This window comes from Arachis hypogaea, chromosome 9, assembly GCF_003086295.3.
Source record: "Arachis hypogaea cultivar Tifrunner chromosome 9, arahy.Tifrunner.gnm2.J5K5, whole genome shotgun sequence".
NCBI classification, from domain to species: domain Eukaryota; kingdom Viridiplantae; phylum Streptophyta; class Magnoliopsida; order Fabales; family Fabaceae; genus Arachis; species Arachis hypogaea.
This window is the reverse complement of record NC_092044.1, coordinates 8,394,347-8,421,060: the sequence shown is the minus strand read 5'-3', so window position 1 is coordinate 8,421,060 and position 26,714 is coordinate 8,394,347. Positions and strand designations below refer to the sequence as shown.

The 26,714-nt window shown below is 32.8% G+C and overlaps 2 protein-coding genes and 1 long non-coding RNA gene across 3 annotated transcripts; all 3 read right to left on the bottom strand.

Annotated features, from left to right (window-relative positions):
* Positions 1-1,167: 1,167 nt before the first annotated feature.
* On the bottom strand, positions 1,168-2,497 carry LOC112712884 (uncharacterized). Its single transcript, XR_003157950.3, has 3 exons — positions 2,146-2,497; positions 1,666-1,739; positions 1,168-1,583 (listed from the first exon to the last, which is right to left on the bottom strand). It is a non-coding gene; the product is annotated as an uncharacterized lncRNA (long non-coding RNA).
* A 2,652-nt stretch (positions 2,498-5,149) lies between these two features.
* On the bottom strand, positions 5,150-8,354 carry LOC112710250 (septin and tuftelin-interacting protein 1 homolog 1). The gene has a single exon (XM_025762411.3). The coding sequence runs from the start codon at positions 7,933-7,935 to the stop codon at positions 5,329-5,331; it is 2,607 nt and encodes an 868-aa protein (XP_025618196.1). The 5' UTR covers positions 7,936-8,354; the 3' UTR covers positions 5,150-5,328.
* A 2,205-nt stretch (positions 8,355-10,559) lies between these two features.
* LOC112710252 (asparagine--tRNA ligase, cytoplasmic 2) lies at positions 10,560-15,475 on the bottom strand. Its single transcript, XM_025762412.3, has 8 exons — positions 14,811-15,475; positions 13,852-14,088; positions 13,017-13,589; positions 12,230-12,415; positions 12,091-12,155; positions 11,852-11,981; positions 11,546-11,604; positions 10,560-10,939 (listed from the first exon to the last, which is right to left on the bottom strand). Exons 1-8 carry the CDS (start codon positions 15,282-15,284, stop codon positions 10,756-10,758), a joined length of 1,908 nt encoding a protein of 635 aa, XP_025618197.1. The 5' UTR covers positions 15,285-15,475; the 3' UTR covers positions 10,560-10,755.
* Between the last annotated feature and the right edge of the window lie 11,239 nt (positions 15,476-26,714).

The window sequence follows — 26,714 nt, the reverse complement described above, 5'->3', positions numbered from 1 at the left end:
TTTAGGGTTTCAGTGGCTAGGTAACTTCAGTTTGCTTTTTACACACACAAAAATGGGACCTATATATGTATATATATAAATTGCCCTTATTCAGCACTGTACAAATTTAGTGTTTGCCCCTTAGTGAAGATGGAATAATAAGAAGAAGATTCAAACAAATAAATAAATTAAGTTGCCATGTGATCTCTTGGCCATTTTTGTCTAATAATATATACTTTTAGGGACCACTTTCAATTCCATGGCCATGTGACAACTTGCAGGCTAAGCGTGCACATTCATTATTTTTTGTGAATTTCAAATGCTCTACGTTCTTCATTCATGTATCACTTCATATAGTATATGCCTCAAAATCCCTTTGCTTTTTCATTGACATAGATACTTCTACACATACACTAATATCTAACTTTGACCATTCTTAATTGAGAAACAATTAAACCAAGCTTTTAGATACTTGTATCATATATTCATATTGCATGCATAACATACAATAGTTAGGGTTTGTTAATTAAACCCTAAATGTCAATAGTTCAGTTTAATTAAACAATGTCCTAAAGAGATTTTTGCAATAATTAGGGTTTGTTAATATTTTTTATTTATTCTTCCAAAAAAATGTTTAAATTTGGGATTAGAACTCACATGACATTGGATATTTAAAAGATAAAAATAAATAAATAATAAAAATGAGATAAAAAAATTACTATATGAAAATTTGAGAATGAATGAACAACCGAGATGCTTAAATAATATTATCCACATATATTTTTCAATAAATTAAATAGTATACATATATACCACTAGTAGTATAATATGCTTTTTTTTTTTTTTACAAAACAAATTATATATTTAGTATATTCACAAATTAGCAGAATATTTAAAGCATTGAAGATAAAACTAATTAATGTAATATAATAACAACTAAGTAAAATAAAGGAATTCCTTCTAATTTAAGTAACATACATTATTCAACACTTCAACTTGCTTTTCATATATATTACTAATTGAATGAAAATAGTATACTATATCAATTGAAATGTAAAAGACATAAAATAAAAGGAATACTTTCAAGTGTACCGATACATCAGTGTTTCAGTTATTTTTAACCGTTCAGGGAATACTGAAACACTGATGTACCGATATATTTAAAAATTTTTCAAAATAAAAAGAAAAGAATGGAAGGCTTTCATCTTTCAGCAATTGCACTCATCATAGCTTTGCAATCCTTGCACTTACATATAACCAAAAAGAAATAATAAGTTCCCTAGGGATGCATGGGATTAGGATGATTTATGGAGATAATGATAATAATAATAAAATAAAATAAATTAAACCACAACTAGCTACAATAATATCTCATGGTAAAACACAAAATTAAGCTAACTAACTAATTAATAATTAATAATTAATTAATAATATCATCTATGACAAACACATCTGTAATGGTATGGGCTATTAATTGGGTCATTTCCTTCAACAGGTACTTGTTCAGCTCTGCACTTATACTTACATCCTCTACATTCATTGTAAGTGCAAGTTGGTGCTGTTGATCCAATCATCAATCTCCTTGAATTCCTCATTTTCAATCCCTGAATTATTTCTTATTGCATCAAACTCAGTTCTTTGGGATTCTAACAAAATTCAAAAATTCATATAATATAATTTAATTACCTTTAAACTTTGTTCTATTTGGGCTTGGGAAAAAGAGTGCTCATGGGAGACCAATAATCCTTTTGTTTGAATTCCTGCAACAATAATAATTTAGTGAAATAATAATATTATAATAAGTTACATATATAATAGTAGAAAATAGGAAATTACAGAAAAGGTTAACATTTTTTAAAAATAATTAATTAATAACTTTTCATCTTAACAAATGTTATTATTGTAAAAAGTTGCATTATTCAAGCATAAACCCTTTGTGAAATAATAATGATAAAGGCATGGATAGAAGTATGGCAAAGTTTATATTAAAATCCTAAGAAATTAAATTAAAGAAAAGCAATAAGCAAGAATAATATATATAAGAGATAGAAGAAAGTAAAAGAAGTGAGACATGATAGAATTGAGTTTAGTAATATAACAATTGAAGAGGAGGAAGAAGAAGAAGTGAAGTAATGAGAGAAGAAAAAAAAAAGACATGAGTATAACCTTGTATGACTTTAGGAGTAGCAAGTGTTAATAAGGTGAAAAATAGCAAAAGTAATTTGGCAAGTTTAGTAGTTCCCATTATTATTATTACTACTACTATTATTATTATTCTACTCCCTTATTGTATCTTTTATGTGCTGGAATAACCTCAAATAAGGGAGTGATGAGAAGTGGGAAATTTATTTGAGTAGAGAGAAAGATAAAAAGCTTAGTGGGAAATGAATATGTGAAGATAGAAGAGGGAGATGAAACAAAATGGTGAGGGATGTGTTGGCTTCAATTTAAATATTCAGAATATAAAGAGACATAGAAGACAATATCTGCAAAGAGCAGTGGATAGCATGCTTAGCTTAGCTTCAGAATTGTGTAAATTTTTCGCACCATGTTATATATATTATTAATATAATTTATTGACAAAATAAAATATATATAATTTTATACCATCAATGATTATTAATTAAACTCTTTATGCTTAATTAATTGTTTTGATAATCTGCCCATTTTTAAATGGCAATTTTTAAGCTAAACATTTAGTTAAAATTATTTATCATTCAATTAAATTGAGAAAATATATACCATTCTACAAAAAAAAAAATTAAGAAAATAATAATTTTTTTCTTCAATTTCACGCTCTTCTTACTTCTCAATTGACACTTGTTATGTATGTAAGTGCACTTAATAATTTAATATTCTTTATTTAATATTACTATGAGAAAGAAATGGAGTTAATTTAATAGATAATTCTATGATAAAAAAATTTAATATGAAGAGAATAAAAAAGTGTATAATTTATTTTAAAGAATTAATAAAAATAAAATAATATATATTTTTAAAATAAATATTTAATTATCTATCAAAGAGAATCTTCATCTTTTTATTTTTTTTCTTTTCACTACCTAATTTAATCTAGACACTATATATATTCTTGAAATTATGCGCTCCTAAATTAATTTCTTAACATGTGTTTTTTTTTCCAATACTCAAAAATGAAAATTTTCAAATTCATTTTTATTTGTATTTTATTCGCACATATGTTGTGCACAATAATTAAACACCAGTAGATTTGATGAGTTGGTTCTTACATAATAGCAAACAGCGTCTTTTTAGATTTTTTTCTGGTCTCTGGTGGATTTGGCGTTCGAGGAATAACGAGTCATCCTCACAAGCATTGGACCACAAACAAGGTGATTGGTATGACTTTGTCCTTGGAAAAGGAGCTCCGAAATATTTTTGAGTTGCAACGACTGTCTATCCCCTCAACCATTAGTGGCTCTTGGATTCTCCTCAGTGGGTACCTTTAAGATTAATTGTGATGCTAGCTATCCTGGCAGTGGTGCTCGAGTTGGTTTTGCTTGTGTTAGGAGAGATTGGAAGGAAAGGTGGCAACGAGGCTGTCTGGGAACAATTGAGAATCGTAGCATTTTGCAAGGAGAGTTGTTTGCTATTTGGAGAGGCTTTCTTTTAGCACGGGACTCGAGACAAAGAGACATTATATGTGAGACAGATTGTGTGGAGGCTTTTACTATTGTCAATAATTTACAAGATTGCTCTGGGTTTATTGATCATTTGGTGTTAAAAATCCGAGATATCATGTCTTGAAAATGGCGTGCTGATCTTCGGTTAATCTTGAGAAATGCAAATACAGTAGCAGACATCATGGCAAAGACCGCAATGAGGACCCTTTCTCCCCAAGTGGAGCTTCCATTGCCTTGAAAGAAATTTGAGAATAGTATTCAGTGGGACTGTCTTTCTTAAACAGTTTCTTGTTTTTTCTCTCTCTTAGTTTTTGTTTTGTTTTTTTTTTAGTCACAAAAAAAAACACCTAATCAGTGTCACATTTTACAAAATAAATCAATTTTAGATGTAATATGACTCAAATTGTGCAAAAAAAAAATAGATACAGAGTTTCAGGTAGAAAAAATGAGACTTTACATAAAATTAAAAAAGTAATTTAAGAACGTAAAATGTAAAATTTTAACAAAATTTAAATCGTAAAATCGTCAGACTTAGTACAAATTTTATAAAATCGATAGACTCATTTAAAATCGTAATATCAAGAGATTTTAAAAATTAAATCGAGATTCTAACTACAATGTTTTGATTATTATTTTTTATTTGTAATTTATTTAGTATATATGATATGATGCTCATGTGTAGCACCGAACAAATTTTCATAATGAAGAGGTCCCATAAATTACCAGAATCGACAGATCGCTTGTAGGGGCTTACTCATGATGACTTGATGAGAAATTCTAGAGAGTATAAAATTACCAAAATGCCCATGCCTTAATTTACATTGTTCTAGTGAAGACAAAGTTTGTGTGTTGAATTTTTGTGAAGGGTAAATAGTAGGCGAGTTTAATGCAGGGAATCGTTTGTAAACGCTGAAATACGGAGGAAAAGACATCTTAACCAACAAAAGGGAGCATCCAGGGGCTTCCACATTTGGATTTTCCTTTTGAGGGTCCAAAATATGATTCTGAAATGAACATGTCATGTTGATTGATTAAAATATGAATGTTACTAACCCAAAAAGAAAAAAAAAATGAATGCTCTTAAACAGCATTGATGATTGACATTTTTAGTCATTTTAGGACTTGCATCAAAGTTATCACCTCAAATAAGTCTAATGCATCAAAATATCAATGTTCAATTTCAAAAGAATAAATATAGTAAAACTGTAAGAGTTAAGCCTTGCACTCAAATTTGTTGTTTGCTTGCAACTTTTACTACTGAATGTCTTGTTAGGTAACAACTCATGGATTCTCAATTCCAAGTTAAAATCAATTTTCTACTGAAAAGAACTTCACAACAACACTTGCCTTTCATTTCAATCACTAATTTCCTTTTTATATTTCTATCCATAAAAGTTAGTTAGATGTTGGCTTTGGCATAGCTTCCTGGGAAAGGGATAACATCCCTGACATTGGTAAGACCAGTTATGAAGAATACCATAAGGTCGATCCAGTCCCAAGGGAAGGAACCAAGCAGAAAAGAAACAAAGTAGCAGAGTAACCAGATATAGATCAAGTGAAAACATCCTAAATAACTATTACATTCAAATAAACCAAATATCCCAGGTCTAAACTATAAATCAAGCGAAAATAAAAATTACTAGGAACCTAGAGAGAAAGAGTACCTCCCAACTACGATGTTACCTCACATTACACTAGAATACAGAAATCAGTGTCTTTTACCAAGGGATTTATTATGCAACTCTAGCAATCCTTGAAGAGATTCCAAGGACCATGTTTCCTCATGTTGAGCATATACCTTCTGATGTAGCGAGTCTATTATTATGCTGACATTACCAAACCCATATATTTGGTGACCGTTGTGCATTCTACCAGGCTTAATCTTGAACAACAAACCATGATGCTGGGCATGAGCCTCAATGACTTCTTTCAAGCTCAAATCATGCACACCATCTGCGGTGGCACCACTCAATGCTGCAGCAGCTTGCTGTTGAGCATAGCTTGCTGCTTTCTGTTGAGCCTCAAATTGTCGTTGCTCACGTACCCGAAGATAGCTGATATTCTCCTTCAAACCAGGTTGGACAACCTCCATTCCGTCAACAGCCTGACTCATCATATCTAAACCACGGTTAATCTGGAATCGGATACTTTCATTTGCCAATAGTTCTTCTGGAATAAGCTCCTTCCATCCATTATACCACTTCATAACTTCTTCAAAGTTAGGATTTGAGCACAACCAGTGATACAAAACCTGAAGCCACTTTGTGAAGAAGAACTTCTCCATCATGTCCACCATGATATGAATTGGAATCACAGAAGCCCATTTAATTACCCAAAAAAACTGATCGAGCTTCTGACTTGCTGGATTGACTTCAAACTCTTGCAAGACAAGTTGCAACTTAGGCACAATAAATCGAAGCATAAGTTGTTCCCAGCTTACAGCATCAAAGACAGTCTTCCACGGAGACAATATGGTATATGTAGAGGCGTCACTTGGATGCCAGGCACCAAGAACAGAACTCAATTTAAAACGAATGACCTGGTAAATGCCTTCCAACTTGTGCTCTATCCTTGGTAGCCATGGATGCACCCAAGTGTGGATAGGAATGGTCTCTTGATGTGGTTCCCAAGTATCTGCAGCAGCTGACAATTTTGGCAAGACTATATTGTCCAATATGGCAGTGAGGACTGAAGGAGGAAGCAACTTCTCCCACAAATCAAGAAATCGTAGCATTGGCTCAGGATCCCGTGGCTGCCATGTATTGATTCCAGATATTCTGACGGCTGGCAACACAACTTCCGAAACCAATTGTGTATAAGGTGATGAAACATCCCATATATCAAGACATTCTTCTCCTTGAAGCAAGGTCTTCCACGTAGATACCAACTCCAACCCCCGAGATGGATTTCGAAGAGGATCCCAACGTTGGAACTCTCTAATAAACAAAGGAAGAGCATATGAGCAAGCAATGCAGGACAAATTACACAACTTGTAGCTATCAGCATATCTCTCATGCAAGTCAGTGAAGCATCTAGCAAGGAAATCTAATGTTAGTGTTCCTGAAGTGCTCTCTTCGGCTACTTCGTCCAAGACGCTCATTATTTCCTCCATATTATCCAGTTGACGCTTTTGGAATGCTGCTTCAGATTCTAACTTCTCTTTTTCTTTTTTCAAGCTGAGAGCTGTCTCCCTTTCTCTCCTCAAATCTCTATCAATCTCTTGAATGTCAGCCTCCGCCAACCCAACAATCAATCCAACGTTATGCTGAAGTTCCGGCATTGGGACATCCTCCTCCTTTGCTTTCTCCTCAGCATTTAAATCAGATAAATTTGTATAAACCCGAACTTGTGGCCCCCTCATATCATAAACCTTCTGAACAACCTCCAAATTCTGTTCTTGCTTGCTTGCCAACAACTCCTCAGCAGTAACATACACTTCCTCCTCTTTCTTCTTCTTCAACCGTGACTGCTTTGACCACAGCCTCTCCTTTGTTCTGCTAGCCGCAGGCTGCACTGCTCCCACCGTGCTTTTGTTCTGTTGCTGCAAAACAGGCAACAGTGGTGGCGGCACCTCCCTTGCATCACTAAAACCAATACCTGAATTCTTAGCCCTCATTTTCACCTCGATAGGAGCCACAATACCTTGCTCATTCTTTCCAAGACCGCCCCCTCTATAACCCATCTTTTCCAACAGCTTCATCCCTATTCCATTGTTATAGAATTTCCCCGCATTACCAAACCCATCTTGATCCGAACTCTGACGCTGACCCCTCTTCTTCTCCAATTTCTCCCTCTCCCTTTCCCTCTCCCTCCGCATCGCCCCTTCCTTAATCTTCTTCCCAAAAGCCGTAGGCAAAAAATTATGATCATCACCATCATCAATGTTCTCATCAGAACCATTATTCCTATCACCATTACTACTAGTAAACCCTAAACCAGCACCTGAAGTGGAAGCAGATCCCATTCCAAGACCTAAACCTGGCCTATCCTCACTAACATAACCATCTTTCTCACCATGTTCTTTAGAATCCCTATTGTTATCAACATCTTGATTCGGCATAAAAGTTCCAGTAGAAATAAAATTTACCGGCTTGGTGAGGTCCTGCTTCTTGGAAAGGTCCTTCCTGCGTTTCTTGCTGGAATAATCGTCGTCGTCGTCATCGTCGGAGCCGGCAAAAACACCGTAGAGGACATCGTCTCTGGTCTGAGTACGCTTTTCTTTGCGCTTTTTGTAGTAGAATTCGCCGTTAATCCACTGGCCTTCTTCGAAATCGTTGTCCATTTCGAACCTCTCCATCTCTTGGTCCTCGTCCATGGTTTAGGGCACACGGCGGAGGGACTGAGAGGGTGGACGTGCGGGATCGATTAGGAGGCGAGGGTTTGAAAGAGGTGATAGTTGCGATGGTTGCGAGAGGGAGGCGGCGGAGGATCTAATGTGTGGTGCGGTGGCAGAGAGATGAGTGATGTTGATGGTGATTTCAAAATATTATCACACAAATTCGCCAACAATGAAACCAAACCCCTGAACCTTGTTACACAGTTTTATCTCTCGCTTATATTAGAATTCTTAGTGGTTGTTTGGGCGCCTCTCCGGTGATGGTGGCGCGGCGGCAGGATGCGGCGCGGTTCCCTTCTCGCTCGGACTCCCCTCTTTCTTTCTTCCTTTCTTTCTTTCTTGCCCTTTCTACCGTGTGAGGGAAATTTTGGGTTAGAATTGTGTGTGTTGAGTTCCAGATATTAAGTGTTTATTTGGATGAGCTTCTTAAAAAAGATTTTGTTTTAGTTATTTTTTTTAAATATTTTATAGAGAAGTAAAAGTAATTTTATATTTAGATATTTTATATAAAAAGGTCTTTTTATTTATTAATTATGTTTGGGTATAACAATATAAAAATATGTTTTTGTTTATTTATTACATGACATCTTTTTTTTAAAGAAAAAAGATCTTTTAAAAAAAATGTAAATTACAGCTTTTCAAAAAAGATATTTTTTATTTTTCTAATGCTTTTACTTTTACTACTAAAAATTTGTCAAACACAAAAGACCTTATTTTAACAGAATAATAGCGTCCAAACAAGCATTAAGTGTTTGTTGGGTGTTATTATTTTAATAAAACAAATTTAATAAAAAATATTTTTTTAGCATGTTTAATAAATTTTTCGTAATAAAAGTAAAAATATTAAAAAAATAAAAAATTTTGAGAAGTTGTAATTTATTTTTTTATAAGATCTTTTTTTTAAAAAAGATATTTTTCATGTAATAAATAAACAAAAAAGTATTTTTATATTATTATACTCAAATATAATTGATAGATAAAAAGATCTTTTTGTATGAGATATCCAAACATAAAATTACTTTTATTTTTTTTATAAAATCTTTTAAAAAAATAACTCAAAAAAAGATCTTTTTTTTAAAATTCACCCAAACAAGCCCTAAATTTGTTTCATATGAGTTTGTCCGAATCAAAATCATATTCGTAAATTTAATTAATATTTTAAAAATTTTATCTATTAAAATAAATCAATAAAAAAAGAAAATAAGAAAAACAGACATGTATACATCGAAGAATGTTAGGGACTAGTAATTTTGGTGTTTTATAACTATCAATTGGCTATCAATAATATTTTTAATGGTGTGTATTTAATGGTGGGAGATTATTCACTTTTGTTTTGATGATTAAGTGCCGACACCTCCTAGACTTTTTCGTATATATCTTTCTAAAATAATTATATTAGTTAATTTAATATACTTGTGTATTTATTAGTTTTCATTCTTCTTTTATTTTTAGTTATTAAATGATAAAAAAGATTTTTTTTAATTTTTCATTTTTATTTTTTAGTGTATTAGTAAATTTATAATAATAAAAATAAAAATATTAAAAAATAAAAAACATCTTTTCTTTAGAAGTTATAATTTATATTTTTTTAAAATATTTTTTTAGAAAAAAATAGATATTTTTTGCATAATATAAATGAACAAAAAAGTATCTTTATCTTATTTTATCAAACATAATTGATAAATAAAAAAATCTTTTTACATGAAATATCCAACCATAAAATCACTTTTATTTTTGTAAAAGAAAAAAATCATTTAAATTTTTTTTTCGAGAATAACGCCCAAACAAACCTTTAAAATATTACAAAAATGAAATAAAATCCAAGAATTTTAATGATAAGTATACCTAGAGCACTTGTTAATAATTTACTAAAAATAATAAACACTAATATTTCTACTAATTCACTTTTTCATTTATTAAATATATATAAAAATAATAAAAATTGAATTAATTGAGATGATAAGTGATTTATAATTTAATTATTCCTCTTGATCGAGTTAGAAGAGTTGTCATCTCTATTTTTTCATATTTCATTTTATGTTGCCTTTGAATAATTTAATAAGCCATAGTATGTATTTTTATTGGTAAAGATTCACATACAGTTATTTTCATATAAAATTAATAGTTGAAAATGATTAGATGTCGATTTAGTCAAATTTATCAAATTATCTAACGATTTTTAAATATCAACTTCATATAAATATAACTGCATGTGAAATTTTTGCTTTTTTTTATTATTTATTAATATTTTTCAGTTAGAGAAAAATAAAAAGTACAAATGATAAAAAAATATGGTTTTAATTTTGGTTTTATAATCGCCATAACCACTATAAAAATTCATCATTTAAAGTTGTTCTAGCAAAGACAAATTTGTGTTCTAAATTTTTACAAAGGGTAAATACTAAATAGTAGGTGATTGTAATGGAGAGAATCCTTTGCAAACCTTCAAATACAGAGGAAAAGACGTCTCGACCAACAAAAGGGTGCATCCACATTTGGATTTTCCTTTTGAGGATCCAAAATATGATCGTGAAGTGAATGTAAGATAGTGCTTGGTTGAATGTTCTAATCTAATCTTATGGCATTTAAAATATGAATGTTGCTGACTCAAAGAATAAAATGAATGTTAAAATATAGTGATCTGTTGTAAACAGCTTTGATGAGAAGAACTTCCCAACAAGACTTAAATTTCATTTCAATCACAAATTTCCTTTTTATATACAATAGGACTTACATACATTCAAACTGATATGCTACACCACCAGAGTATCATACTTCTCTTGTATCCATAAAAGTTAGTTAGTTGTTGGCTTTGCCATAGCTTCTTGGGAAAGGGATAACATCCCTAACATTGGTAAGACCAGTTATGAAGAGGACCATAAGGTCGAACCGCAGAGTGAAACCAGCGTTCTTCGCAGTTCCATTTCGGTGAAGATCAAGGTACCATTCGTACTTCTCTCGCGGCAAGGCCAACTCGTTGATTCTGACATACAAATGCAGAAAAAGAAAAAGAAAAAACAATTATTTCTTATTCAACAAGAAAACAAGCGAAGTCATCAATAGAACTAATACAAACTGCCACCTACAAAGAAACAACTAATTTATCATGAGTTTGGTTTTGTGTACGATAGTACAAAAACTCAGAACCAGAAGACTTTGAGATACTGAACTTGAAACCAAAATTTCAGTATACTACATTACTACTTACAATTTTCATACAGCCACTTAGTTTGTGAGTTATTTATCTATATCATGTATATATCAGAGGGAGTTGTGTTCATTTTTTTTATTCTTAAATATCAAATTGTCAAGGATGGCCACAACATAAAGGATTACTGACTTTAAGGAACTTTTCCCAATTCTATTTTTGAAAGTGTAGCTGATGTTAGAACAGTTTTCAAGTTTAAGGACATGAAAATTGTCATGTCATCATATCAAGAAAGTAACATTAAAGTTTTGCCTTAAGCCCTTCTTATTTGAGGTTTTGAACAAATTATTGAGGAACGAGAACTCTTTCACATTACTTGCTATTAGAAGACATAACAAGGTAAGCACAAATTTGTTATCCTAAATAAACAATGAACAGTACCTGGAATTTATAATGTTAATTCGTTCCTCATTCTGGCTACCTGAAATTATTGTTCCAACCTGCAGATTGTTGTGCATGTAGAAGTTGTTATTCTAAAACTTGAACACACAATACTAGAGTAGAAACATGGTCCAACTGTCAAGCTCCATCCAACATGGTTAGATGGAGAATATGTGATAGTTTAGCATGGGGTATAATAATAGCTATATTCAAATAACACTATTCAGAACTAGTCTGATAAACTCTAAATCCTGCTAAATAAGAATATGTCTACATATCACATTAACAGTTGCTTTTTCGCAGTACCTTTGGCACAACCAGATCAAATGCAGCTACGGTTCTTCCATTATCATTCAGGCGACAGTAAAACGGCTTAGCTTCTTTCGGATAATCGTATATCATAACCGGCTTCTTGTAGATGGTGTCCACTAGATAGCTAAAGAAAGACAGAGAGTAGTAAGTAACAAAAATTTAAATTGAATGCAATGCTTTTGCTTCCATTAGAAATCAGCAAATTCTAGAATATGATTATAACATTAATGTACCTTAAGTGTTCTGCAGTGAGTGCAACACCTGATTTGAAATTTGTTTCGAATTTCTTATCTTCAACCTGGGAGCACAATTAAAACAAGTAAGAAAGAAAATCTCTTGTTTTCATCTCAGCATTTAGAAGTAGCAAACTACCTTTCTTAGAATATCTATGACTTCATTGTAGGAAAGCATTTCAGGAAAACCTGACGCAGTCTGCTGAAGACGAGTGAAGCAGGCGTTGTCAATTCTTTTGGCAATAAACTTCATATCTTCATGGCATGTTTCCAAAACATACATAATGAGGTGATTGAAATAGTCACTAGCACAATTCATGGCATCCTGCAAGCACCACAAAGTACAATGTGCTATTAAATGACAAAAGAAGCCTCCAAATCAGAATATAAGAAAGAATTAGAAGTTTACAACTATTAATTAAAGGGACTATGACTTGAGAACTTTGTATGTTAATTTAAATATGTAAAACTGCACTAATTTGATGCACAAGTATAATAAATTTTTGTCATATTTAATTAAATTAAGGTTTCTTAATGAGCAACTTCCATTTTTTTTACTCTCAATATCGTTCTGAGAAGTTTGCTATATATATAATTTTCTGTGGCTGTTCAGAAGATAAGATTCAATTCTGTAAAGAAAGAAATATAGAAATTCTCTGCTTGTTCATATTTAATCATAATCCAACCATTTTTTTGCTTGTCTCAATTTTCCCTATTATTAACTTTGGAGATACAGCATATATAAATCATTTCTACTCTAGCAAATTTCATTGGGCTGGATCAGCAACTTAGAAGGATGGCTAATAATTCTGTATATATAAGTAATACTGCATTCTATGGATTCAGATATTGAAATGTTAAATAGATAAATGGTATGCAATAAACTTATATTATGAAGCAGTGATATAGAGAGGAAAAAATGTTACCCGCAACTGCGAAAAAGCCATTTCAACCTCAACCATCCACATTTCTGAAGCATGCTTGGCCGAATCTGTTTTATCTGCCTGGAATCTTGGTCCAAAGGAGTAGACATTTCCAAGAGCACATGCATAACTCTCCAGATGCAAGCGACCGGAGACAGTCAAGAACAAATCTCTAGAAGCATCAACCACCTCATCCTTCGATGATAAGGATTTTAAATTTTTCTTCTCTATGGCTTCCAACTGTGATACCAGTTCATTTGTTTTTCGCAGATCTTGAACTGCAGCAGCCAGAGCTTCCCTATTGCTCTCGGTCCTTTTCAAAGTTTCAACTATATTGCTCTTCTCTTTAGCAGCTGCCTTCACAATATCAAGGCTAACACCATCAGTCTCATGGATAGTACTAAGCTTCTGCTTGTCAGCTTTCTGTTCCAGGCCGGCCACCTGGAACAATTTGCCAAATCCTTCGCAGTCTGTGGTGGTTATAATTGGTAAGTGCACATCAAGGAATCCTTGACCATTGAAAAATGAGTGGGTTGCAAACGACAGAGCATTGCGAATACGCATGACAGTTGCCACCTACATGTCATTTAGTGAAAAACAAAACAAATTTGGGCTTAACTTCTCATCATTTTTTAAGAAATAAATATATGATTGTCATTCCTATAATTAGGATGCAATGAGCAACCATCAATTTTATTTTATGGTTAAGGTGATAAGGTTCTATACAAATTGAGTTAATTCAACCAACTACCCATGTCACCTATCAAGAAATCTAAGCTAACTATAGATAATCAAGATGAATAGAATGAGTAAATATCAAAGTGATTATGAATTTCACCGTTGTTGTACGCGGTCGAAACTGGGGAAAGTCCCTTAACATCTCCAGTGGAACTCTCTTCTTTGATAATGGATACTTGTCAACATCTACTGTCCCAATGTGAAGAACTTTGTCAGCTTTGAGCTCAATAACATGCTTTCCCTCTGTTGCTGGTCTTTCTATTTGACCTTCGACTAGTATACAGGTTCCAGTAGGCAAGAGATTGCTGGGTTGAGCTACTGAGGACTCAACAACAACCTAAAAGTTTGTGAATGAAAATGAGAGCCATGAAAGCTAGTACAAGTTATAACAACTAACCAAGCCTTTCCCATTAGTAGTTAGAGTAGCCATTGTCAGCTTAAAAAATTATGATAGGTATACTTAGTTATTTTTAATCCGAAACATTCATTCATCATTTTTCATGTGAAACTCTTCAATAGTCACAAATTATCATTTAGATTTTTATCCTAAACGACATAATCATTTTTGTTGAGAACACAACAATACACTTGGCAATGTAAGAGTACTTAAAATTTTTCTCTTATCTTTAAAAAACTAAATCCTTTGTTTGATTAGTTGGCTCCGTTATTTATTTTTTTAATTAATAAATATAATATAAAATAAATAATAATTAAAAATTATAAAATTAGATAAATTGAAATTGTTCTTAGACTGATATTTTATTGTTTTTCAAATAATATTTGACAAACTCATGGGACCTTTTTTGTAATTTTAACTTTTAACTGATTAGTATAAATATTAAGTTCTTTTCAACAAATCAATTTTACGAATTTATGTACCTAAATTCTAAAAAATATAAGTATAAATTGTATTAATTCGATATGTACAAATTTCTCTAAATATAGATACAAATTATTATTGGTCAAGTGCGGACCTAAAATGATAATATTTATTGAGTAGCATTGATCTTGCTCGTAATATTTATAATTAAAATGTTAAAAAGAGCTAAGGAAAAATACCTGAAGGCTAGCTACGCAGGAACCATCAGTGATGAGGAGATACGCAGTAGAAAGCTGCGGCGGCGACGGCGGAGTTGCAGGCTTAGGAGGCGCGGACTCGATCCTCTTGCGAGAAGGAGCATGCGAACGCCCGTAACCGCCCCCTCCGAAAACCTCCCAAATAGATCGAATCAGAGGAATCCGAGACTGAAGCATCTCAACGCACGATATATCCTTATCTCCCTTCTTCTCACGATCAATAAACCTCTCTTCGTGTGGCACAGAAGCCGCCGGAGCTGGCGGCGGTAACGGTTTCTTAACCTCCTTGGAAGTCTTCACCCAACCGCCAACCAGGACGCGCTGGCCTGCGAAACCCCGTCCGCCGTCCTGGCGGTCCAGGAGCGTCTTGAGGAGAACGCGGTGCGAGTATTTGAAAGGTAGGAGGGACGGTTGAGATTGAAGCTGAGGATCTTGTTGACGAGGTATGATGGCCATTGTGATTGCGAGAAATTGAAAATGACGAGAAATAGTGTGTTGTTATTGCGAGAAGTGGGCATTGTGGTGGGTGATATAGTTTGGGAAGATGCGTTGCTTGAGAAGGGTTTTTCTTTTTGGAGTTGGGTTTTTGGTTAATGAGGTTTGGGGGAAGAGGAAAGGGATTGTTTGGTTTCATGAGCAGAGAAGACGTGGGTGATCGTCGTGGGTTTCGTATTCTTTCAAGTTCGGTATTTTGGGCGGGATTTCGCCTTTCTTTACTGCTTCCGTCCAAGTCTCAAACCTTTATTTAGTGAGTTTTAATCTTTTTTGTACCTACTAGGACTATAATCAGTGCTTAGATGTTTTTGAGTTCAAATTTTGCTGCATCACCTTATTCTTTTTAAGGTGAAAACTGTTAAATGGTTTGACTGGACTAAATTTTCATTTAACGGCTCTCAGCTATCAACTTCACGTGAAGTCGACTGCATTTGAGTTTCCACTTCTTTCGAAAAAGAGGAAATCTCTAAGTACAAGTGTTTTGCGTTTATAAGCTTTACAAGTTTGAAGAGAACGAAATTCACTAAACGCACTATTTATGTTACGTGGCTTTTTAACAGACTTTTAAATCAATTCAAATCAATTAACGTGCAAATATATAACTTTCATTTTTCAAAAGATTTCGTTTTTTTTTTTGAGTTTCTTGCCAAATATGTTGGATCTCCTTCGTGCATTCTCTCTTTGCTTTATTTTTTTTTATTTTCATGGTTTCTGAAATAAAGTTTTGAAATCATTTTAAAGATAATGGAACTTTAGAAATACACCCAAACGATTATATAAATACACCTAAACGATTACAAAAATACACTCAAATAATTGTAGAAATACACCCAAACAGTTACAAAAAGAATTACAGAAATACACCCAAATGGTTTCAGAAATACATCTAAAGAATTACAGAAATACACTCAAAGGATTTAAAAAATACACTCAAAACAGGGGAAGACAGTATATTTTTTCTTGGAATCTTTTAATGTTTTGTTGGTTAAGGATGAAGCACATGGCAGAGACAATCTAGAAGAAAAACCTAGAAGAACAGTAAAACAGTACCTTGAATAATGTTTCTTCGTTTTTTCTGGTGTTTTTTTATGAAAATTTATATCTTTTCTTTTTTATTTCTACTACTTTTTGCGAGGAGTTGGAACGTTTCTACAGAATCGTAATTTGTTTCGAATGTCCCTTGAATTTTGACGGTTTGCGTTTTGATTGAGGAAGAAGAGGAAAAGTGAACGTCTTGTGGGAAGGGTGATTAAGGAGCGTGCAATGCTTGATTCTAAAATAGTAGTACGCGTGTTTTATTTTTTTGGACTTGAAGTAACTTATATAGTTTGTAAGCAAAAAAAGTTTGTATGTGTAGCAAGCCTGTTCTAAAAAGGGTTAATAGTTAAAATTCTTCTTCAAAAATTACACGAGAATTAATTCAGTGCTCAAAAAATTAGATAATTCAAACTAGTTTTTGAAAAATATAATTGTGAGTTAAATTGATCATCTTATTAATTAGATAATGACGTGTTGCGATAAATATTACATAATATAAAAATAATTTAGTCATGTTATAATTATTGATAAGTGACATATTAAGTGTGTCATTTTATATATCATCAATTTATATAAGATTAAAATAATCTTTAAAATTTTACGCATGAATTTTTTTATCTTTAAAGATTTAAAAAGTGAGTTAAATTAATCCTTAAATAACTTGAATTAATCTGGTAGTTAGATTAATTGTTTATTTTTTTAGATATAAACTATTCATCTATTTAATCAAATGTCCCATGTTTAAATTTCATTTTGTTTATACAACAATCCAAAACCAAAGTTACAAAGCTGAATTGGTCAACAAATTAATCAACTGACTAGTTCAGTGATTTAATGATCTAACGAAGTCAAACAATAGTCAAACAAAAACAATAGTCAAACAAATTTAATTAAAGAACATAGAATTATTAAAAATTTAATATATAATTTTAAATATTTAAATTTAATTATTTCTAATAATTTCTAATCACCAATAATTAAACACAAACTTGCATGTAACAATAAAATTAACAAGGTACCATACAATTACATTTACAACAACAATCGACAATAAAATTCAGAATTCATATAATTACATTTACCTCAAGTCATCAACAATCAACAAAATTAACGAATACCATATAAGTGCATTTACATCAACAATCAACAACAAAACTTAGAATCCATATTTTATACAATTATAATTGTCAGTGTCAACGGCAATAGAAAAGGTGGGGTGACTGCTGACGGTGGCTACTAGAGCTACTGATGATAGGTTGAAATCTAAATCATGTATGGTCGTACAAGCAAGCAAGGAGAGGGCGAGTGAGTTATTGGATTTAGGTCAGAGTTGCTGAAAATTGTAAATTGTAAAAAAAAACTTAAACGACATTATTTACTATGTATATCACCGTCTACAAACTAAATAGGATCAATTCTTGCCATTTATTAGTTAACCCTCAATTCAACCGATTTTTTATTGATTTTTTGCCAGATAATTTTTTATGACAATAGAATCGACATAAAAAACGATTTTCGATTAATTCGATCGAATTGGTCGATTTTGTTCGATTTTTAGAACTATATCCCCCAAAACCCTTAAATGACTAAGAAGTAAGAACTAAGGTCCTAACTAGTAGAAAAAACACTTCTCGAAATTAGAAATGACAACAAATATCCATGAAGAGAAGATCCACTCTCTGTCCTCATTTAGTAAAATACTTTCCGTCCCCACCCAATTCTTGTTATGGATCTCTGTTTATTTTCTCTTTGGGGGAGGCAGATATTCGCGATCTGCAGATATTCATAAATAATTTGATATTATTAAGTTTTAATTTTTTTATTAATACAACTATAATAAAATCCTATATAATTCAACCAAATATATTAAATCAAACATAATTTAAATACACATCTAACATAATAATATACACATAAATTTTTCAATATATAAACTAAAATAAAATGAATTAGAGTTACTTAGATATATACAAAGACATTTAAATAAATTTTTTTACAGAATTTTATGAATCTCTGTAAAATAAGTATCTCAATCTATGTCTCTATATCCATTTATTCGTGAGAGCAGATTTTTATCCTAGTTAAATTTTCAATTTCCGTAAATTTCTTCGTTACGAATATTTCGTAGGTGCATAATTTTTTGTCATTTCTATTCAAAATAAAAAAAATCATGACAAAATTTCTCTCTAAAACTCTTTAGTTTATTTTTTATTTTGTCGTTTGTATTATTATTATTTTTTAGCTAAATTGAATAATCCTTAATTTTAAATATTATATTACAAATTTATACATTCACCCACACACATATATAATTATATGGATTTTTATTTTTCACTATATAAGTAAACTCATATTTCAAATTCGGATATAGTTTTATGGAGGCCAACAAATCCATTATTTTTTGTGCCAACCTGCATCTGCCTTTGTATTACTATATACAGTCTTTGCCATTCCCAACACGTTATATTACCTATTTTTATTTGGGTTGTAAAACAAAAATGGCCTTTTATTTGGGGTTTGAAAATGCCTAGATGAATTATTGCAGTGTGCCGAATTGCCGATGCCAAACAAGTCATGCATATGATAAAATCTTAAAAGATTTATTTTTTATTATTTTTTATAATTTTATTAAATTTATAATTAAATTTTTATATTTTTATAATTAAATTTATATATTATTTTTAATTTTATATAAACTTTTTTATGTTAAAAATATTAAAATTTATAAAATATTTTTTTAAATATATAGTGAAATATTTAATTAAATTTTTAATGGTATATATTTTCAATTTACAAATAAATATTTTTTATATTAATAAAAATTTAATTATAAAATTAAAAATATTATAGAATTTAATTAAAAAATATAAAAATTTAATTATAAATTTAATAAAATTATAAAAATTAATTAAATAATTAAATCAACTTAAAAAAAATATTTATATTGTTATTAATTAATTTTCTCTAGACTATACTATGCTCTTGGTAAGTGATTGTCAACTGTCAAGCACTAAATGGAAATATAAATAGAAAATAGTCTTTGTATTTTTTTTAATTTATTTTGAAACGAAATTTCCTTCGGGTTTAGCGAAAGTTCTAACCTAAATTACAAATTACTCAAATAAAATAATTAAAATTTAAAATTATTAGATTGTAACGTTTTTTAAATTGAAGACGCGATTGTAATTTTTTTATATCTATACAAATTGCTATGATAGCAATGGATTTAAAATTAATATAAACCGCTACTATCAACTGCAGTTTACGTGAAAAGAGGTTGAAACAGAAACTGTTATATGCAGCGACAGTTTCTAAAGGAATAGAACAAAACATAAACAGCTATAGGCAGTAATGGTTTATATGAAAATGAAGGCCAGTCTAAATCATTAGAGACAGCAGCGGTTTACGTATTGTTGCTGATGCAGGAGCATGTATTTCTATGTTTATGTTGTTAATTAAAGTAGACTAGTTTAGCATATATTATTATATTGTGTTATGAGTTAGTCCTATATCGTCCGAGTCATGAAGGTTCCTCCTTCCCTATTAGTATAATATGCGTATGTACCCCTTTTATTTATAAAGTTGAGTTGATTGAGTTATATATCAAATAAGTTGTGTGCTTATTTTTCTATAGACTCTTTGAGAGTAAGAGGTGCATCTTTGGCTTAGCCAACCAAGGTGGGTTCTTAGCTACTTTTACTATAGTGGGGTTGTTAACCTCAACGTCCCGGCGTCAGTTTGGTATCAGTGCGATTCTCTCGCTGTTAGTACGAGTCGTCGTCAGTACCGATTGTCTACTACGAAGTTCCGGGTAACATCGTTCTTTTCTCTTCTCTTGGTGCCATTTTTGTTGGTGATTATGTTCATTCATTTCCATCATTATCATCATTATGCATTCTCATCATCATCACAACATCAACACCAAACATCAGTCTCATTGCATAGTAGATAAAGATGGCTCCGAAACATAGAATTACTCAAGAAAGCGTAGAACTACTCAAGAAATTGAAGTGGAGGAATTACGCCGTCAAGTTAAGGAGTTACAAAAGTAACTTGCAAAATATGAAGCCGCTCAACATAATCATGGAAGCCAGACTGAAGACAGTCCTTCTAGAGAAAAGGATAATACAAATCCATTTCATTATTCTTTTTCACCTGAAGATTTGTCCACACGAAGAGCACGACACAATACGACTCACAAAGCTAAAGACTTAGGAATCAAAATTGATATTCCTGAGTTTGAAGGGAGACTCCAACCTGATGATTTCATCGACTGATTTTGCACAGTGAAAAGAGTATTCGAGTTAAAAGACATTTCAGATGACAACTGTGTGAAGCTTGTGGCGATGAAGTTAAAGAAGCATGCATCAGTATGGTGGGAGAATATCAAGTGTCAGCGAGAAAGAGAAGGAAGAAGAAAGATCAAGACATGGGATAAAATGCGTTGTGAGCTCAAGCGCAAGTTCCTTCCTGAACATTACATGCAAAACACCTTCATCAAATTTCATAATTTGAGGCAAAAGTCATTATCTGTAGAAGAATATACAATAAATCTTTGAAAATTGCTTATGAAGTGTGACATTCAAAAGCATGAAGAACAAATAATTGCTCGTTATCTTGGAGGACTGAATACATAAATTTTTGATGTCCTTCCGCTGCAACCATATTGGATCTTGGATGATGTCATTAGGATGTCATTAAAGATTAAAAAGTAAAGAACTCAAAGAAATAATACTCAGTCGTCGAAGGACGAAGAAGTCATCCTTGATGTTCAACAAAAAAATGAAGATGGATCTTATAAAAGCAACATGGAGCGTGGATTATTAGATAAGAAATGCTTTAAATGTCAAGATTTTGGGCATATTGCTGCTAATTGTCCAAATAGAAGGATTACCACTCTTGTCGAGGAAGATGTTAATGAAGAACCAATTCAAGAGCAAGAAGAGGAAGGTGAGGTTGACTATGCTACTGAAGAAGTTTCAGTTGATTGTGGAGAAGCTTTAGTAGTTTGTCAAAACTTGAATACTACAAGGGTAATAGAAGACGAGAGTTGGCGACGCCACAACATCTTTCACACAAGATGCACTATTGAAGAGAAGGTTTGTAAGGTCATCATAGTTAGCGAAAGTTGTGAAAATGTTGTCTCAAATTATATGGTAGACAAATTGAAGCTTCCAAGCAAGTTACATCCTCGCCCTTACAAGTTGCATTGGTTAAAAAAGAGAATAAAATTAAAGTCACAAAGTGATGTTTAGTCTAATTTTCTATTGAAAATAAATACAAAGATAAAGTGTGTGACGTCATCTCGATGGACGCGTGTCACTTACTGTTAAGACGTCTTTAGCAATATGATTGTCGAGCTATTCACGATGGTTTCAAAAATACATACTCCTTTATCAAAGAAGGCAAGAAGATTGTATTAACTCCATTACAACATATAGATGGTCAAAAGAATCAAGCTATGTCTTTTCACATCTTTCAAGACTAAATGCACTCACCAATGGAATCTTTTGCCAATACAAGAAGAGCCTTTTTCAACTCAGGGAGGATAATGCAGGAGCCCTTTCCAACACATGGAGAATGATGTAGGAGCATGTATCTTTATGTGTGTGTCGTTAATTAAAGTAGTCTAGTTTAGCATATATTATTATATTGTGTTCTGAGTTAGTCCAACGTCGAGTCATGAAAGTTCTCCTTCCCTACTAGTATAAATATGCGTATATACCCTTTTATTTATAAAGTTGGATTGATTGAGGTATATATTAAATAAGCTGTGTGCTTATTTTTCTATAGGCTCTTTGAGAGTAACAGGTGCATCCTTGGCTTAGCCAACCAAGGTGAGTTCTTGGCTACTTTCACCATAGTGGGGTTATTAACTTCGCCAAGATTGGTGACCCAAGCGACGTCCCGGCGTCAGTTGCATACTCTAATATTTGAATTGGAGAATGCCCCACGCACATTCAAAAATCTTGAACGTTGGACCAAATTTGTTTGGATAATCTTTTTTAATATGATTTTTATCTTCAAACATACGTTGAACCAACATTTTGTAACTTTTGTTTTCAATTCTTATTGTTGAGAATTGATGGTAAAATTTATTCTCTCAACTACCCTTCTTCACCTTCTTACTTTTATACATACACGGTCATTTTTATTTTATTTATCAGCTATCTTTTTTCATCTTTCTCATCTTTTTTACATAAAGGTCATTTTTATTTTATTTCTCAACTATCATTCTTCATCTTCTATCTTCATTTTATTTCATTTTATTATTTTTGTTTCATTTTTGCTAAACCAAACACACATTTATTACGAGACCTTGTTTTGTATAAGAAATCACGTGAGAGGCAGTTTCAGTAGCAACTTATTCAGGGAGGTGATTATCCTCTTTATTCCTTTTTTTTATATGTTAAGTTAAGACCAAAAGTATATAGAGAAGTTAGTGCTGCAACTCATGTTCCCGGTGCTAAGTTGTTGCATATTGTACACAATGATTATGATCAGGAGAGTGGTGATTCCGATGACTCTGTAGGTAGTGACTTTGACAATAACCAGAAAAATGATATGGTGAGTATCAATAATAATGATGAGATAATTCTGATTTTAAGACGGGTGAGAATGATAAGTGTGACACATAAACTGCTACTGTCTATGTTGGTTTCTGTTTCATTCTCTCTCTTTACGTAAATTGCGGGTAATAATAACGATTTATGTTGATTTTGAATATGCTGCTACACATTAAACAAGGTTTTTTATTTTTTTTTTTTCGGTGTTCCATTATTTATTTGTTTTAGTTGAGGACTTGAAGTGAACAACGATTTAAAAAAAAAGGGAAAAAATATAAAGCATAGAGGGAACATAACAAAAAGGGCATTTTACTTGATTAAAATAATTGAAGGGATTGTTTACTCAAATACCATATTTGCCATTCGTTTACATGAGTGTCCTGATTCATTATTATGTAAACCGTGGTAGGTAACCACGATTTACAGTTTAGATATAAACCGTGGGAGGTTGGCACAGTTTATTACCGGGAAACAATGAGCATAAACCGTGGTAGGTTACCACGGATTATGCATGAAAAACATGGGTTGAAACCGTGCTTGGTTACCACGGTTTATGAGGAAACATTGTGATCCTAAAACCCTGTTGGTTATCACGGTTTATGCTTGGAGTAATATAAATACATAATCCGCGTTAAGTCATTAGGAATTTCATGTGTTAAACGAAAATTTTTGAATCTGGGAGGTTGAGAGAGAATCTAGGGAAGGCTTTGAGGTTTTGAAGTATTTGGGTGGTGGAGCCATGGAAGACAAAGCTCGCATGTACCGATTAAATGGCGTTGCGCACGTGGCTGGAAACATTGACCAAGAGGTTAGTTATATTACCTTATTATTATTATTATTATTATTATTATTATTATTATTATTATTCATATTAATGTTATTATTACTATTGTTATTGTTATTATTATTATTATTGTTATTATTGTTATTACTATTATTAGAGAAAATAGAAAACCAATATGAAAAATAAAAAATGTCGTGGTTCAGTTATGGATAAAGAATATACATGCTCAAGTTGTGGGTGTATAGTAATGTTTTAAATTATATTTACTGTTATTAATATTGCAAGTATGCTGAGGATTTTCTTATCCACATGTTGTAGCCTACTAGGATTATTAGCGGTGTCAGCATCTCCCCCAGTTGCCTCTGAACATAGATTGGCTCCATGCGAAGGATGGAAGGGGTGGAAATCGATGGTTCCCCAGATATTATCAGGAATGGCATTTGCATTGGGAGAATAGGCTGGATTCTGTCATCCCGGTCGATAGAGTAGCTGATCTGGGCCCATCAGCGGAGTACTTAGACTGGTGGTGCCGTGTGGCCCATAGATTCCTATCCCCAGATGTTGCATTTCATGATCCTAGACTGATTGTGTTGACGGAGGAGGCTCGTCACAGAGGATCGTCGCAAGCACCTCCCAGGGTGCAGGTCCCAGACAGACCTGACAACAGGCGAGTAGATCAGCGTTGGTGTATAGGCACATGTGCCACCGATCGAGAGTGGCGATGGCTCGACGACCTTATGGATGACGACAAAGGTGGTGCTGATGATAGAGGCTTTATGGATCATCGTGTTCCTCGACGTAGAGCCAGACGGCACGGTGGGCGGGATGGTCGTGGACGGGCTCGAGGTAGAAGACCTCCCGATGGGGATGGTGGTGTTCAGCACGCTGTTGGTGAGGATGTTGGAGGTTTGGACACAGGGATGGATCACCCCACCTACGAAGTTGGGGGTAGCTCTCAGATGTTCGAGAGTGTCGGGCCACAGGGCTTCGCTGACTTTGCTACTGCGGCCGTCGTCATGGACATCGGGAATCCTGTTAGTCAATCATAGTTCTTTAGGGATATAGCAGACATGCTGAGGGACGACGATGCGACCCATTATAGGCCACAGATGCCGAATGTTCATTCCCAGTTTGCCGAGTACCAGCCACCGAGTCAGGATGTTCAGCCTCAGTTGCCGGTGGATCTGAATGAGCATGCAGCTTCTCCATATGACCCATGGTTCGCTTTAGGAGGGACTCCACCATTAGCATTCAGCGCCGTTCCGCCACAGATATCTGCAGCAGAGGCTGCTTAGCACCGACGAGGATGCAGCGTCCTCCTATGTGTGGTACCGGAAGCCACCTGCTTGGTCCTTTCAACGGTGGCGACAGTGACACCATTGAGGATTCTGATTATTATTGTGTTGTTTTTACATATGGTCAGGGACGGACCTACATTGAAAGAGGAGGGGGCATTTGCCCCCACAGAGTTTAAAAAAAAACTAATACCTATATATAGCCTTTTATTATATTATATTTATCCAAATAAAATATAAATAATTTTTTTGTTTTATGTTAAAAAAATATTTTGTTAAACTTAACATTTAATAATAATTATATTGTTAAATTTGATTTAATATAAAAATAAAAAATAAAAAATAAATAAACTCAAAAAATAGTGATAATTAATTTTATTATATTAGTTAATTAGTTGATAATTAAATTAAAACTTAGTTTTCTAATTAAATACAATTTAAATTATTAGTGACTTTTTAAAAAATATTTAACATAAAAAAACATATTATCAATGTTGAGTTAAAAAATTAACTAAATTAGTTAGTGATGACAAACATTATTTTTGGGCAAAAAAAATAATTAGTGTTGATTAATTGTATTTACTTTTTTTTTTTTTTGGTAAGCATTGTATTTACTTTTTTACTAATTGTTTATTGTTGCAGGCTAAAATTTCAATAGCCCAAATGGAATAAAAAGCAATTAGCAAGGATGATTGGGCTGAAAGCAAAAAATCAGAAGCCCAAGAAAAAAAAACAAAAGATAGAAGCCAAAGAAATCAGATGGGCCAAACGGGTAGTTAAATGGAAACCCGATCCAAGTCCTTGTCCATCCCACAAAGCTTCTCACACAAGATTGAATCCTTCATTCCCTCTCACTTGCTTTTACCAAAGCAACGTTCTTCTCTTCTCTAATCAAGTCACATCAAGGCTTCAGAAAAGTAAGAAAGAGAACGAGAGTGAAAGAGTTTCTTCACCAAGCAAATCACCAAAGAAGCAAGAAAGAGAAACTAAGCTTGAAAGGCAGAAGTCATCTCAACAAATCCAAACCAAATCAAGCTTAGTTTATAGGTAAATCTTTTCCTCACACATGCAACTCGGTCTCATCTCCTCTTCCCAACTCTCTGCTCTATCCGAAAATGGCATTCAAGGAAAAGTTGTTCTCTGCCCTATTCTGCTTCACATCTACGGTCACAAGTGATACTTGGGGACCAAGTAGTTTTTCAATGGCTAAGATCAAGTTGACCATGAGAAGATTTCTATGGTTACTGCTTTGTGGCTTTCGGTCAAGATGAGGAAGTCAGAGGGAAAGTTTCTACTCTGAGGATTAAAGAGAAAAAGTGAACATGTGGGTTGCTGAAACTCAAGGCTCAAGGTGTTGACCTTGGAAGAAGAACCAAGCAACTTGCAAGGAGATAAAAAAAATCTTGCTGTTCATTCAGAGGCAAGGAGAGAAAACCAGAATTTGTGAGTTGAGTTCTGTAAAGTTTCTCTACTTGGATAATGCTCTCTTTCAAAGAAGCATTCGGCCAATACTGAAGAACTGTATCTAAGGTTTGCAAATCTGGTTTTGCACATAGCAAAGAGGCTACTGATGAAGTCAATCTCCTTCATGTTTTACTGATTGTAATGTACTTTTTAATGTTTATCTTTCTGTAATTTCTTGTGAGAAAAGGCATTGTGAGAAAGCTCAAGTAAAAGCCATGAGTGGAAAAAGGCTGAGTGATACACT